This window comes from Cynoglossus semilaevis, chromosome 8 (assembly GCF_000523025.1).
Source record: "Cynoglossus semilaevis isolate Cse_v1.0 chromosome 8, Cse_v1.0, whole genome shotgun sequence".
NCBI classification, from domain to species: domain Eukaryota; kingdom Metazoa; phylum Chordata; class Actinopteri; order Pleuronectiformes; family Cynoglossidae; genus Cynoglossus; species Cynoglossus semilaevis.
The window spans coordinates 16,225,457-16,240,461 of record NC_024314.1 but is presented as its reverse complement, the minus strand read 5'-3'; the positions used below and the strand labels follow the sequence as shown (position 1 = coordinate 16,240,461).

The 15,005-nt window shown below is 41.0% G+C and overlaps 3 protein-coding genes across 4 annotated transcripts in view; all 3 read left to right on the top strand.

Moving 5' to 3' along the window:
- The window catches only part of si:dkeyp-27e10.3 (UPF0606 protein KIAA1549), a 17,003-nt gene extending 12,828 nt beyond the window's left edge, over positions 1–4,175 (top strand). The window contains exon 21 of the mRNA XM_025057846.1: positions 1,078–4,175. Within this exon, the coding sequence (XP_024913614.1) occupies positions 1,078–1,302 (225 nt within the window). The 3' untranslated portion in view covers positions 1,303–4,175. The remainder of the gene's footprint in view (positions 1–1,077) is intronic.
- A 215-nt stretch (positions 4,176–4,390) lies between these two features.
- Positions 4,391–12,759, top strand: svopl (SVOP-like). Of its 2 annotated transcripts, XM_008315267.2 has the most exons (16): positions 4,391–4,836; positions 5,836–5,956; positions 6,072–6,163; positions 6,661–6,759; positions 7,293–7,364; positions 7,627–7,751; positions 8,433–8,496; positions 8,611–8,736; positions 9,620–9,748; positions 10,195–10,268; positions 10,363–10,559; positions 10,687–10,798; positions 11,292–11,373; positions 11,452–11,541; positions 11,645–11,758; positions 11,848–12,759. In XM_008315267.2, the coding sequence occupies exons 2-16, from the start codon at positions 5,851–5,853 to the stop codon at positions 11,857–11,859; spliced, it is 1,494 nt and encodes a 497-aa protein (XP_008313489.1). In that variant the 5' UTR covers positions 4,391–4,836; positions 5,836–5,850; the 3' UTR covers positions 11,860–12,759. The 2 variants fall into 2 exon arrangements, with proteins under 2 accessions (XP_008313489.1, XP_024913790.1); XM_025058022.1 differs by having other exon boundaries at positions 11,645–12,759.
- A 909-nt stretch (positions 12,760–13,668) lies between these two features.
- Positions 13,669–15,005, top strand: part of LOC103382487 (protein-methionine sulfoxide oxidase mical3a-like) — a 15,874-nt gene continuing 14,537 nt past the window's right edge. Inside the window, exons 1-3 of the mRNA XM_017034739.2 lie at positions 13,669–14,570; positions 14,653–14,860; positions 14,941–15,002. Of these exons, the coding sequence (XP_016890228.1) occupies positions 14,307–14,570; positions 14,653–14,860; positions 14,941–15,002 (534 nt within the window). The 5' untranslated portion in view covers positions 13,669–14,306. The remainder of the gene's footprint in view (positions 14,571–14,652; positions 14,861–14,940; positions 15,003–15,005) is intronic.

Here is a 15,005-nt window from a genome sequence, read left to right as displayed (position 1 = left end):
CCTCCTGGACGATGCCTTTGCCTTGGTGTCCCCGTCATCACAAGGTAGCTCCGGGGTAAGTGGAGTACGCCCTGCCTTGCCAACAGTCGCTTGGACCGGTAGCCCAGGTTGAGAACCTTCTATGTATTTTTAATCACTGTGCAAGTTTCTTATTGTTGTATTCTTTTTGTTTCTGCAGAGATATGCGGAGCTGGGAATGTCCCCTACGTCAGTTCAAGGCCTCCTGCAAAGGTTAGCGTCTGCTAAAACCAAGAAACCAGGTCCAGGTCACTAAGTTTAACTGAATCAGTCCTGACACACGTTGTGTTTTATCCAGGCAGGGCCTAAGTACCAGTGGCTATGCCTCCACTGGAGATCAGCTGCAAGAGCCACTTTACTCTAATCGAGGACAGTATGAAGACCCACCATCATCCTCCAGACCACGACCTGTAGGGGGCAGCACAGGTTAAGTCTTTTGAGGGCCATAGATTTTATTTTTCCTTGTGTGGGGTGAAAACCTTTGACTCAACTCACTGTTAACTGCAGGTGCACAGCTCCACCATCTGACACAGGTGGGTTTATCCAGTCAGATCAGGGCTTACCCCGGAGTGGGTCGCAGCATGTCTGGTCCCACTGGATCGAGCTGGAACCAGCAGCCTTCGGACCAGGATCTTTCTAGACCTGGAGACAGCAGAGAGAGTGTACGTAATAATATCTGGAGGGCGATCAGTGCTCTGTATAACCAAGTATGGTGGTTCTTTAAAAAAAATGTATCAAAGTACTTTTGTCGGATATTAACTTTTAGCTGGAATCCGATATTATCCAAACACTTTTTTTTTCCGATTCCAATATGAATTGATACCGATATATGTGGCCCCAAACCTTCAGTAAACGTCTCATCACCTCACAAACAATTCCAGCATATTTGGCGAAACCAGGCATTGCATTTTTGGATTTTCATTATCGGACAACAAATAAATAACAATTCTTACAGAGATTACATAATTATGCTGATCGGGCCAATAATATCAGTCGGTCCATATTATCGGACATCCCTAGATTAAGGTCTTATATTCTTCTTCTTCTTTGTCTCCACAGGTGCTGTCATTCCCCGAGTTCTCCTCTTCTTCAGTTTTCCAGATGCCGAGCTCCTCATTGCGGGACTCATCAGCGCCACCCCTCCTCCTTACTTCACCCACTCCAGAATACCTCCCAGAGGACGCCTCACCATCGGCCCACACTTCTGCCTCACTAATAAAGGCTATCAGGGAGGAGCTACGTCGTTTGGCCCAGAAACAGGCAGCTGTGACCACCTACCATTAGACTGATATGAGGATCAGGCTCCTGGTTCTTTGGAGCAGATCCGTCTTAGTCAGTTAATGCAAAGAATCTCTCAATCCAATCCACATCGTCTTTCTCTTAAAGACCTCCGGTACTTTACAGGGTTCTGTCCACCCATCTCTCTCTGTCCATAATTTTTCGGAACAGCGATTCATTAAACAGGAGTGTGACTTTTCACGTTCCCACTGAAGTGCTTCCAAGACTGGAGTATCATATTTCTGAACTTGCGGAGCAAAGTTCTCTCCACACTTTCCGGTGTTTGTCACTCTGGATGGAGTTCTTGAGCGTACCGTGGTCCTGGAAGGATGGTTCACTTTAAACACTTCGATTTTTACCAGCCTCATGTCCTGATCTCCTCAAGACATTCGCTGTCTAGATCTCTTGGAATGACTGCTTCTTCTGGACTGCTACAGCTCCAACTGTGGTGGATTGTTCCTCCTAGATTTCTGAAGGAGATTGTTTCTCCTGGACTCCTGGAGTGGATAACCTCCTTTGGAGTCCATCATGCATGGTCTCTGCAGGAGAATAAGAATTGATGGTCCATCAAGGCCCTTCTTAGTTGAAGTCTTTACTTTTTGTTTGAACATTTACTCATCAAACTTGGATTTGGATCATCCCTCCAGGATTTCAGGTGCGGACAATCCTCCATAACCTTCGGTTTGTATCATCACTCTCAAGGTTCTGTCTTGGATTGACCCTCCAGACTTCCTGTGGTGCTAACCATCATCCTCAAGATTTACTAAATTCAACAAAGTCATTAACCACTTATGGCCTTTTCACACCTCCATCTGCCATGAGGAATCAGGTTCCCGTTCATCAACCACATCAACGAGGTCCTTGCACTGTTGACAGCAGGTGGCAGTGTTCAGTTCCTATAATAAAGGGTCGACGATAAGAGAAATATATATAAATATATATATAAATATTTATAAGAATGAATGCAGATATAAGTAAAGAAATAAAATCGAATGAGCACAATATTAATGTTAGAATTATTATCTAAGTATTAAGATGTTACTTATTTTTTATTGTCTATATATGAAAGTAACCTTATTTTGACAAGAAAAGACCAAACTACTGTTAGACGGTTGTTTACGCTCGCTGTAGATGTTCTGCTGTCCTATGTTTCTCTGTTGAGACGTTGTGCCGTAGCTGCTCACTTTGCTTATTATTATATCAGTAGCAATGAAAAAAAATATGCGCCAATGCACTGTTATAAATATTGCCTTTTTTTATGCCTCTGATTTGTTGCTCTCATCGGCCACTGACAGGACACGTAGTCTGTCAGACGACTGGTGGGTGACGACGAGCACTGACAGAAAACAGCCGTCCACTACAACAAGCAAATAGCTTGAAAAACAACAATAGCTGGAAAAACAACAACTTGTTTTTATCTTATATTTAGCTGTGGGCTAACTCACAGGAGCTTAACAAGATTTTTTACCTAAAGTCAATGATATTATCTATTCAGTTCACCAAGCAAACCTGTTGTAGCAGTTTGTTTAGGTTAAGACCCTAGCTGCATTCCATTTAACATTTACTTTGTTGTAGCAACTAATGGTTTGGACAGTATTCAAACTGATGCCTTAATTAAAGCTATTTAGTGTTAGCTCACAGTACAGCTTGAGGTGAAGATTAGGCTTTTACTTCCAGAAACCCTCTTGAGTTGACAGTAAAATAGTGCTAATTATTGTTTAAGTTGTGCAAATTCTCGAAAAAGGTACACACGGAACACTCTCTCTAGTTGTCTGGCTGTTTCCTGTCTTTGCCGCCTTATTTGTACTGTCATGAAGACAACTTTAGCCCTGAAGATCTGTTCCGTGGAAGATAGTGGGTTCGTTCGTCTTCAGCATGTCCGATTTAGTCTGAGGCTTTAGCTGCTTGTGTTATTCGTGTTAGCATGCTGCTGCTACAAGGTGTTAAAAATACAAGTGGTAAAGTGTGAGCCGAATGATCATCATCACAGTGCCATACAACCATCCATCCATCCACCGATCGAACGTAGAAAAGAACTCCATCATAGTTACGACCTGTTTTTTTTAGTGATAATTTTGATGACGTGAAATAGGCAGTGTCACATGAAAGTGGAGTTGATGTTGAATAGAACTAAATATTTAGAGGATATTTGATCTGACTACTGAATGGTTACTACAAAATGACCTGTCAGTCAAACTGAAGGACTTGGCCCCACCCACTGGATCACATGGTGCTAATACAAGGACTTGTCAAACGCTTAACAATTCTCTCGACATAACAAAATGTTACCGTCTCTTCAGCATTTCTGGACATTCTGTGGTGGTCATTGTGATGCGTCAACCGGGCAACTCTCGGACTGCTCATTGTATCTCAGACGTTTGGTTCATGTCAAAACTGCAGGTCCAGATAAAGGCCTCTGACTTGGCTCAGAGAAGCTGTGATTGTTCAGTGACCGCTCTGGATTTGCAGTTTTGATGACGGCCGTCGTCCATAATCTAAAAAACACATTCCTGAGTCTCCAGACTTCTCCCAATGGCAGCTTCACCGTGGCCACTTCAGACCGAGGTTCATGTGTAGTCCGGCTGTAGACACTGGTGACATAGGAACACTGCCACAGCCTCAACTGACCATCAGGTGTCATGAGACAGGACCGTCAGCTCCATCGACATGGGTGAGCTGTTCGGTCTGAGATTTGAAAAAATAAAGAGACACTTTCAGATGGATAGTTTACGTCTTTGTTCATTTGGAAAGAAGTTTATCATAAAATACACTTCACTCTGACAGTCACTAGTTTGGTTACAGTCTTTAGGAAGAGTCTATAGAGAAAAACAAGAACAGCTGAAAAAATGTTTTCAAGTTTTAACCAAATGAGTGGAAAAAATAAATATATGTCATTTATGACGTCTGTGTCTTGGCTGTGAACTAAGTGAAATGTAAAATTACTTGACGTCTGTGTCTTGGCTGTGAACTAAGGGTTCTGTATGTAAAATTACTTTACTTTTTTTAACACGGTTACACACAATTAACAATTTTTCCTTTGTTCAAAAGTTCTCGCTTGTTCAGACATAGTTTGAAATTAGTTTACTATATTTTGATTGTGCCATTTAGCTAACAGAAAACTGATTTTTAAGAATATTTTACCTGCTACATTGAATACCATCGGGTCTACAGTTATTGCTAACTTTTTACTTCCTGCAATAACAACTCATTATTAGGTACTGTTTTTTTTATATTATTTTTTTCACAATTTGTTTTTGGTCTAAACTTAATGTCTAACTTATGGTAAACAAAAGTGTGAAACATATTTATCAGTATTAACGAACTTCTAGCACCTTTAATGTAACAACTATTTTGACTGTGAACAAATAAGCTGAATCTTCCGTGTTCGATATAAGCCCCGCCCCTCTCCCCGTCTGTGTAACTGACGTCGACACTAATGCACTGTACCTGTGCTGCAGGTGAACGACGGCAAAATACCGGAAACACCCGCTTTTACGCCCTGAGAGCGGGGTTTTGGATTCGGTTGACCAAAAAGCACCGGTAAGTGGGGAAAATGGTGGTATGTTCAATCAGATAAAGTCGTTAATCAGGCTTGGAGCCCAGGTGACACTGACGTTTTAGTGCCGTGGAGCCCAGCGGTAATTGTACCAAAGTTCGTTCTCTTTTCTAATTTTTTTTGTATTTTGTTTGTAAAAGGTCGTCAAATACGTAAGTATTCGAAAGTACTTGTAGAGAAGAGAAGCACTGAAAATTCGGCATTATTTCCGTCCTCGTTTAACCATATACTTTAGTTAATTTTCGTTAAATAAATATTTGTATTAGCTTAACAACAGACTGAGGGTGTGTTTACTGTATTTTAACAAAATGACGAGCTTATTTCATGAAGATTGTTTGTTTAATTGTAATTCTATTTTTACCCCCACGTTTTACAAGCTCTGCTTTAATTAGATAATATAATATTTATATTGTTGTGTCATGGTTTTTTTTTAACATGTAATCTGATGACTGTTTTGAGGTTAGAATGTGGGTCTAAAACCATGGCCTGAGGCCCAGGTATGGAACCATTGTTTGGCATATACGTATTTCAGACATGACATCAAACCATCCCAAGATATTTAAATTAAAATGTAACTCAAGTGGAAGTAGTAAATTGTTAAAAACAACTTGAGGGACCTTGAGTGCTGTTGAGACAATGTTTACAATAGCAACAGAGGAGTTGTGTGTCAGAGCAATCACTACTGAAAAATCCCTTAGGATAGTGGTTTTCAAAGTGCCTCCCCTTAGAAGAACAGGTGAACGGTGTAGTCTACATTAGAATGGATGGATCTGTTCTAGGTTCAGGGAGAAAGGAGAATGACTCTACAGGAGTCCTACAGGAAAACAGAGGCAGTATGACAGTTTGGATTTTCATGGACGGATATCGCAAATCATTTTAATAACAGTAAAATAAATTAATAATTGTAATATCAATTATTATTGCAGTCTGCATCTGTTTGTGTTTATAAACTTGTCATATGTTTGGAAATGTATGTTCCTCAGACACACGATGAAAACATGATGGGTGATCACATGAAAACTCAGCTGGTGAACGCCATCCACCTGCAGGAGGTGGAAATGCAGGAGAAATCGAAGCAGATCGCAAACCACAGCAGCGGTGACGGTGAGTCGGTACCGTTTTGATTATATATCACTCAGTCCTCCTACCTCTGCCATCCATGGAGTTCTGCTCCTTCCACAAGATGGCAGCAGCAATTAACTTCACCCCTGTTTTGCAGCCGAGCTCACGTACACTGTGGAAGACGCAGTTGAAACCATAGGCTTTGGTCGATTTCACATCCTCCTCTTCTGTATCATGGGGAGTGCAACAGTATGTCTGTCACACACACACACACACACACACACACACCTAAATACCTCACCTTCTCCAAACTTTAGAAGTTAATCTTTCAAATGCCACTGAATTATGTTTGTGTATCATCCAGCAAAATTATCGTTTTTTTTTAAATATTTGTTACACTGTGTGAGTTTCCTTCTCGACCTCGAGAATCTGTTGAAACTTTTTACTCCAGTTTTTTCCTTCTCGACCTCGAGAATCTGTTGGACCAGGTTCAAACTTTTTACTCCAGTTCTTGGAAATGTTTTGATAACCTAGTCCTAGCATATCCCGTTTCTGCTTTGCGAGCGTCAACAGTTCTCTTTCTCAGGTCTGATTTCAGTGACATATAAAAGGCCAAAACCTACGTATTATACGGGGAGAGGATCATTAGGAGAAACTTTGGTTTTACATTTTTCTTAAATGTTGGAGCTTTAGCATGTTTACATAAGTCATTTGTTCATGCTGCCTGTGTGTGTACGTGTGTGCAGATTGTAGAGGCCATGGAGATCATGCTGTTGGCCGTCGTCTCTCCTGAAATTCGCTGCGAGTGGCATCTACAGGACTGGCAGGTCGCACTCGTCTCCACTGTGAGTGTCTCCTCTTTTTGTGTTGTTGGTTTAGCTTATAGTAGGGATGTCCGATCTTAACTTTTTGCTGATATCCGATATATCTATACTGTCCAAACATTTCATTTCCAATTCGGATATCAATATTTATTTACTTATCTGTACAAACCACTGTATTAGATTAATAAAATAAGCAGCAACGCTGCCATCTAGTGACCTTTGCTTTAAAATACAGCTGTATATCCCCAAAACTATTTTTAGGGCACCCATCATTTGGGGGTTTTCATTATCGGTGGAAAAACAACAACGATTCTTACAGATATTACAAAATGTGCTAATACGGTGCTGATAATATCAGTCGGTCGGTGTTATCGGACATCCCTAGGTTTTATGGTTTTCTTGCATTTTGTACCTAATTCTCACCTTGCTGCTCAGGTGAGGCCTTTACTATGTCTATTACTGAGGATGAATCACAAAGGACTTTTAACAGGTTTCACCTGTATTTAATTAAACCTGTACCGTGTGTGTGTGTGTGTGTGTGTGTTTTATTTCAGATGGTGTTCCTCGGTTTCATGCTCTGTGGTGTTTTGAGCGGATACATTTCTGACAGATATGGACGCTGGAAGGTGACGTTACTGTTTAATTTTGAAACAAAAAAAAAAATTAAATATGGTCTACTGTAGGATAGGAGGTTTGTTTGTATCTTACAGCTAAAAGACGTGCAGTAAAAAAGTTAGAAGGGACAGAAATGAGAAAATATAAGTTATATTAGACCCTGTAAGAGCTACAGGAAAAAAATGAACCAATATATACATGTACACATACCATATATATATATGTACAGTATATGTGTGTAACCGTGTGTATCCTGCACGTGTGTGTAACCAGGTAGTGTTTGGAGGATTTGTGTGGAGCGCCTACTTCTCCCTCCTCACCTCCTTCGCTCCAACATATAGTTGGTTCATCTTCCTGCGCAGCCTGGTTGGCTGTGGGGTCGCAGCAGTGTCACAGGGGTCAGAAAACACACACACACACACACACACACATAAAATTAACTGGAATACAGACTTTTAGCTTTTTTTGTCTTGGCTGTGGCTATTATCTTTACCTTCCTTCAGCTAGTTCTGCTGCTCTTTGCTAGCTTTGCTCGATTATTTATTAGATGTTACTTCAAATAAATATATATATATGTATATATATATTAATATATTTTACCTAGAATCTGTTCTCCTGTGTTAACCACTCGATGATGTCCTTTAGTTATATACCCTTTGAAAAATATTTCATTTCATATAAATTATTTTTTGGTTTTCAAAGTGGGGGGCGCTAGAGGGCCTTAGAAAATTGGCAACACAATATGAAGAAAAAAACTAATATTTCATTTTTTAAAAGATTTATCCTGTCATTCCATGGTACCTGAACATACCTAGTGTGACAGCTGAAATAAATAGAATAATTATTGTTATTATTGTTATTATAGTGAATAAAAATAGGAAAATACATTCTAAAAGTTGATATTTCTTTATATATTTTGTCTTTAGATTTGCAAAGGGATTCCTCAGCCAGGAGATAATGATGTTATGGGAGGTTTTAACATGGAAAACTTTGGGATAAATAGAAATGCATGAAACGCTAATTTTAACACATATTTTTTTACTGATTCAATCCTAACGTATATGTGCGGTCGTGGTCAGGTTCGTGTTGAAGACGGAGTTCATCCCAGCTAAGCACCGAGCTAATCTTCTCCCTCTGGCCACTGTGAGTCTGACCTGACTTCATTATCGTTATCACGCTGTAGTTTGAGATATGGTTATGATGATGTCATGAGCGTACCAGATCTCCCAGAATGCTGTTTGTGGGGCTGTTCATCAGATCTTCTGGATGTTGGGCTCCATGCTTATCATCCTCCTGGGAATGGAAGTGGTGCCGACGCTGGGCTGGAGGTGGATGATCAGGATCTCGGTGGCTCCCAGTATTCTCCTCATCTTTCTCTTCAAGGTGAAAAATCCAACTTATCCTCCACCATGTTTTTGTGTCCCGTACCAATACAGTACTACAACCTGTATCTGCCAATACTAATACCGATCTGTTAGATGTTAAATGCATGTACACCGTATGGTACTACCTTAGTAAATACAGGGCATTCTCGACTTATGTCAGAGCTCGATTTCCGGAACTTGCATAATTCACTCACCTACGTCGCATATGTCGAACTCAAGGCCCGGGGCCAAATGTGGCCCGCCAAACCGTTTTGTGTGGCCCGCGGGAGCTAAAAAAGCATTTAATAAAGTCCATGCAACGGAGTATCTTAACCTGAGAAATTAAATTTTTTTTTATCACACAGTAATGAACAATATTTGTGTGTACTAGTCTGTTATAGAGCAGCAATCCCTGACCTTTTTTGTTCTAAGGACTGGTCAGCCAGTACCACCCATTACTACAGACTAAGGATCATTACATTTTCAAAATAAAACATCTCTTATGGACTGGTACTGGTCCACGGACCGGGGGTTGGGACCCCTGATCTATACATTCTTCCATTTACAACCGGCCCTTCAAGAGAACTGTATTGTTGCTATGGCCCCCGGTGAAAATGAGTTTGACACCTCTGACCTACGTCTTCACAGTGGTAACATCATAATCTAGGACACAAAATATCAAAAGAGACTGAGTTACACCTGGAAGTCATAATGAAGGGCAAAAAGTTCCCAAAAAACAAACGAAAGTGAATGTAGCACAATGATGGGTTATAAGCTGCTACCTCAACATGAGAACGTTTTCAAACAAACTAAAGAGACAATATGTTGTCGTGAGGAGATAGTTTTTCTTTTTTTGTGGTTATGTTTCTCTTATTGTTTTTTTTGTTTTGTTTTTTAATTAGTTTATTCCAGAATCTGCTCGCTACAATGTGTCGGCAGGAAATGTGGATGAAGCCGTTAGAACTCTGCAGTGGATCGCCAAAATGAACCGCGTGTCACTTCCCGAGGGACGACTGGTGGAAAAGGCCGAGGTAGGCTAGTTCTGCGTCTTAGTTTCTATATCTCACTATCTAATATTTCAATGCAAAATCAACATCAGGAAAGTTAACATTTGATTTTTAAAAAAAAAACAAAGTTTTTGAAATCATGAAACTGACCAATGCTGATGTAGTGATGTTAATTGGACGTCTTTTGACCAGTTGTCCACTTGATGTACATAACTTTTTTCTTAATGGGATCCTACTTTACAAGAATGATACTTTTTCTTTTTGCACGTCTCTAAACATACGGTTGTGAGTCAGAAAAGCAGCGTTATTGGATTGAAATGTAATGTTTTGGAATGAGTTTGTTGACGTAGACAACTGCACACTCTGAGTCTGGATCTGTAATTGAAGGGCTGATCTAGTCTGATCTCTGTTTTTTGTTGTTGGCATAATTCTATTTTTCTTTTTGTGTCAAAACTCAAACTCTGTGTCAGGAATCCCGGGGCAGCTGGAAGATCCTGCTCAGTCCAGCCCTCAGGAGAACATCTTTGCTCCTCTGGTGCTCATGGGGAGGGTCAGCCGGGACCGTTCCAGTCCAGTTCCCAGTGTCTGTTTTTTTTTTTTTTTTTAAATTCCTCTTCTCGGACTTTGTCGTCCTTCAGGTTCGTGGCTTCCTTTGCCTACTACGGTTCTGTTCTGAGCAGTTCGGAGCTGCTGGAGAAAAACTTATTATGTGTGATAGACCCGGACGAGGAACACTCAGTGAAGCACCGCCATGAGGACTCACTGTGTTACTGCATCCCATTTGCACAAAGTGACTACCAGACTCTGATGATCAGCTGCCTGGGAGAGTTTGGATGTAAGCTAATGTGTCACCTTACGAGCAGAGCGCCACCTCCTGGGCAGAGGTCCCATCTGTTAAACAGAGTTTGTTTGAATCTCAGAATGACCACCTGTCCTGCCCCCCCCCTCCCATGTCCTTACAGTGATCCCTTTAAACATCTGTTTGCTGAATGTGTGCGGTCGAAGGAGAACTCTGACGATTCTGCAGCTCCTGGCGGCGGTTCTGTTTATGTTGCTCAGCATCTGCACAACGATGTAAGAACTTTGGTTGGCAATGTTTGTTCTGAATCAGATCTCTCTATTGATAGAAAAATAGGGATGTCTGGTATTAACTTTTTGCCAATATCCGATATTCCGATATTGTACGAACACTTAATTTCCAATTTCGATATCAACCGATAACAATATAGTGGGGCAGTGGTGGCCAAGTGGTTAAGAAAGTTAAGTGCTGCCCGCCTAAAAGATTAATAAAATGAGCTGCAATGCTGCCATCTAGTGATTTTCACTTTCACATACAACCCTTTTTTCCCAAAACTATTTTTAGGCCGCACATTGTCTGGCGTAACCCAGACACTGCGTTTTCTGGTTTTCATTATAGGAGGGAAAACAGTTAACGATTCTTACTGATATTACATAATTATGCTAATATCTGACATCCCTACAGGAAATCTTAAGTTTAATTTTTTTTTACATAAAGACGACTTAGAGTACAACTGGAGAATTCTTCTTTTTCCGCCTTTCTCTACAGGTTTGGCTTCACGGTGCTGCTGTTCCTGGTCCGGGCCTCGGTTTCTATGAACTTCAATGCAGTTTATATTTACACAGCTGAGGTGTGTCCACATTAGCTTCCACTGTGATGTATCCATTAACCAGGACTGCGGTGACAGATGTTTGATGTTGTTCCTCAGGTTTATCCCACTGTGGCTCGATCACTGGGGATGGGTTTCTGCACGTCCTTCAGTCGTATCGGAGGGATGATTGCGCCTTTTATCGCTCAGGTCAGTTTCAGATCTGCAATATTGAATATTGTGGTGCTTTCAATTGTCGTCTGGTTTTTCCATCATCCATTTCCGGTGTGTTTTTTTTGTTTTTTGTTTTAAGGTGCTGATGTCTGAGTCAGTGATTCTGGCTCTGAGTCCGTTTGCTGTGGCTTGCTTCATATGTGGGCTAGCAAACTTTCTGCTTCCAATAGAAACGAAAGGGCGCGCCCTGCTGGTGAGAGTTTCAATCCTTTTTTTAAAAAAAAAAGAAAATCTAATCACAACTAACAGTTTATTAAAAGTATAATTTTCTTTATTTTTCAGCAAAACTCATGACAACATCTTCAGTTCAAACGTTTATTTTTTTTGTTCAGGTCAGAAGTGTCTGTTATGCTTATGAATGTGTTTTTATTTATTTAATAATGAGAGCATTGAACACACCGGAAGCTAAAACTGCTGTTTATATTTTACCTTTTGAGAAAACTGTGTACAGAAATTCTAATTAAATCAGGACCAATGGAGAACAGTAATCCTAATTTTTCTATGGCAACAAAGAGCAAGAGGTTAACCAAAAGATGGTTAAAAACACTTAAAATCATCTAAAATTAGACTGAAGATCGTACGTTGTTTTTTCAGTTTAGCCAAGAGTGACTGTAAATCTGCAATGAACAAAATGTTGATTAAAAGACTTTTTGAAGTTCTTGAAAAGTTAGGTCGAGGTTAGCTAATAGTCAAAAGAGAGCTCAAAATGAGTCAAATTTAGTTTATATCTATCACTGAGATATAAACAGTCTAAATACAATTAAGGCAAGTGTTCAGTTGACCCTGAATCAAATTTAAATGTCAGCCAATTGAAATTGAATGACAGTTATAATATTTAGTGTTTACTTAGTGTAAAAAGCAAAACAAAAATACAGGTCAAACATAACTAGCTACTTACGTTAGCTAACGCTATTTTACCAAATCACTGACAGCAGTTACTGTTTAATCATGAGGATAATATTTTGGTTTTCTTTGTTTTAAGTTACAATGAGATCATTGTAAAAAAAATAGAATATTCGGATTTTTGTTTTTGTGGTTTTATGGTATAGTTTTATTTGTTTGGTAAATGTTTACTCTCTGTGTCCTTGTTTTTCTGTTAGTGTTGTTCTGATAAGAGTCATCAAATGTTTACCCTTTTTAAATTCATTGACTGTGAACTTTTATTTTGTGTTTAATTAAATCTGGTTGAAATGAGTTTTGGCACTGCTTTTTTTAATTATTTTTTGTCACAGTTTTCTTTTCTTTTTTTTGTCCTTTGTGTCACGATTAAATCGATGTGAACGTCTGGCCTCATTTCGATGAACTGCAGGGGGCGCTGCTGCGGCTGCAGACAAATGACAATGAAGGTGATCTCTGCCTCCTGATCTGTTAATCTCATTAGCTCAGACATTCTGGTCAGTCTTGTCTGTCTGCAGGTGGGCGGAGTCTAGTGTCCACTGACCCCATCCCTGACCTACGACACCGTGACACTTTGTGTGTTTGTGTGATTATCACGGATTAGCCACAGCAGTAGCTGCAGCGGAGTAGCAGAAGTACGGTCGCTCTCTGATTCGTGAGTATAGACACACACACACACACACACTCGTACACACATGCTGAGGTGAGCTTATAATGTAGATGTTTTTGTTGTTGTCTCTGATGGACAGTTGTGTATTTGTGACTCGTTGGTGTGTCTTGAAAAGAAATCAGCAAGATGTGTAGACATGATGAAACAAGCCACTGAGAGCTGAGATGTATTATGTTTTACAATCACAATGGTAAACACTGATGTCTGTGTAAGTGTGTGTGTGTGTTAGAGAGTGTGTGTGTGTGTATTGTATCGGTGGTTGGTACTGCTGGATCTCCTCTTTCTGTGCTGCTTTGTTTCCATTCACACTGATATGAATGACAACTGGTCATGTGACCAGCAGGAGAACTAAAGGAGTGTGAAGTCTGCTGTGTTCACTGTTAACGTGGTTGTCCTTTAGTGTGAACCAGATTAATTAAAAAAAAGGGTTCAAATTGGACTCATGGAGGATTTTTTAAGTTTTGTCATGATCCATATATTTATGTTTCAAATTGGACTCATGGAGGATTTTTTTAGTTTTGTCATGATCCTAAAGCTCCATGACTCTCCACTGTGAAAATAATTTAATTGTGAACAAAATGCTCCAGCAGGGGTCGCTACAGCAAACAGTCCAATCCGGCCCAAGACTGGATTCCAAAATAAATATCAATAAATAGAATAACGTTTGACAAAAATGCAATTTTGATTTTTTTTTTTTTTGAGCGTCCCGACAAATAGTCTCTGGCCTACAGTATAGTCTGTGGCCTATAGTCTGTGGCCTATAGTCTGTGGCCTATAGTCTGTGTGTATACACGCCTCATTGTTTAGTCTGTTCTAATTTTCAAGTCCCCATTAATCTAGGACCCTGTCTCCCCAAGTTTGTCTATGTTGCGCCATCTAGTGGAAACATGGGTAATGCCAAAAGCAGCCAATATGAATGTAGTCTAAATGGGTCTTAACTAAAATTTGAACAGTGATTGACAGCTGCAGCCCTTAGTTTCCCACGTCGCCCAACTCTTCTTCTCTTGAACCAGATCTTTACACCTGCAGCTGTGTTGGACTTTTGTTCATTTTAACCCGAGTTTGTTCTTGCAGCATCTGGTCCGTCTCTCTCTAGAGGCAAGCTGGATTCCACCTCTGACATCATTGCCAGGTGACCCTCTTCCCATGGTGACCTCATTCCTTAAGGGTCACCATGGGAGACCAAGCTTACCCAGAAAGCCATGCTCAAGAGCTGTTTGATGAGTTTGTGTCAGCGTCGACCTGCAGGGCGGCGTTGTGGACCTTCCGTCAGCTCTGTGAAGACTTGCAGGTCGACCCAGGTGTCAGTGAGAGGCCTCTGTACCGAGCCATCAGAGAGCACCTCAACTACTGGAGGGCTAATGCGCTGTGGGCCAAACTGGACAGAAGGGCGGCGCAGAGGGAGTACGAGAAGGGCCGAGTCTGCAGCGGCACCACTGTGGGTTTGACAGTTTTATATGTGGTCCTTATCTTTCTTTTATATGTCCAACCTTCATCCTTCTCTCTCTCTGATTGGTCAGTGTGTGGTCATTGGGGCCGGACCTTGTGGCCTGCGGACAGCGGTTGAGCTGAGCTTCATGGGAGCCCGGGTGGTGCTGGTGGAGAAGAGAGACTCATTCTCGCGGAACAACGTGCTACACCTGTGGCCCTTCACCATCCATGACCTGCGGGGCCTTGGTGCCAAAAAGTTCTGTGGAAAGTTCTGCGCCGGTGCCATCGACCACATCAGTGAGTCTCTGAACCAATACCCATATCCGTCAAAGACCCAAAACAATGACATCACTTCCCCCGTTACTGCCTGTCTGCAGGCATCCGTCAGCTGCAGCTCATCCTGCGGAAGGGCGCCTTCCTGCTCGGTCGGGAGGGTCATGTG

What these genes read in the sequence shown, in the direction of transcription:
- svopl (XM_025058022.1), top strand. Translation starts at nt 5,851, where the DNA reads ATGATGGGTGATCACATGAAAACTCAGCTGGTGAACGCCATCCACCTG. An exon ending in TCCTCATCTTTCTCTTCAAG is followed by an intron (nt 8,737 to 9,619) that starts GTGAAAAATCCA and finishes TTTTTTAATTAG; the next exon opens with TTTATTCCAGAATCTGCTCG. An exon ending in TTGCGCCTTTTATCGCTCAG is followed by an intron (nt 11,542 to 11,644) that starts GTCAGTTTCAGA and finishes TTTTGTTTTAAG; the next exon opens with GTGCTGATGTCTGAGTCAGT.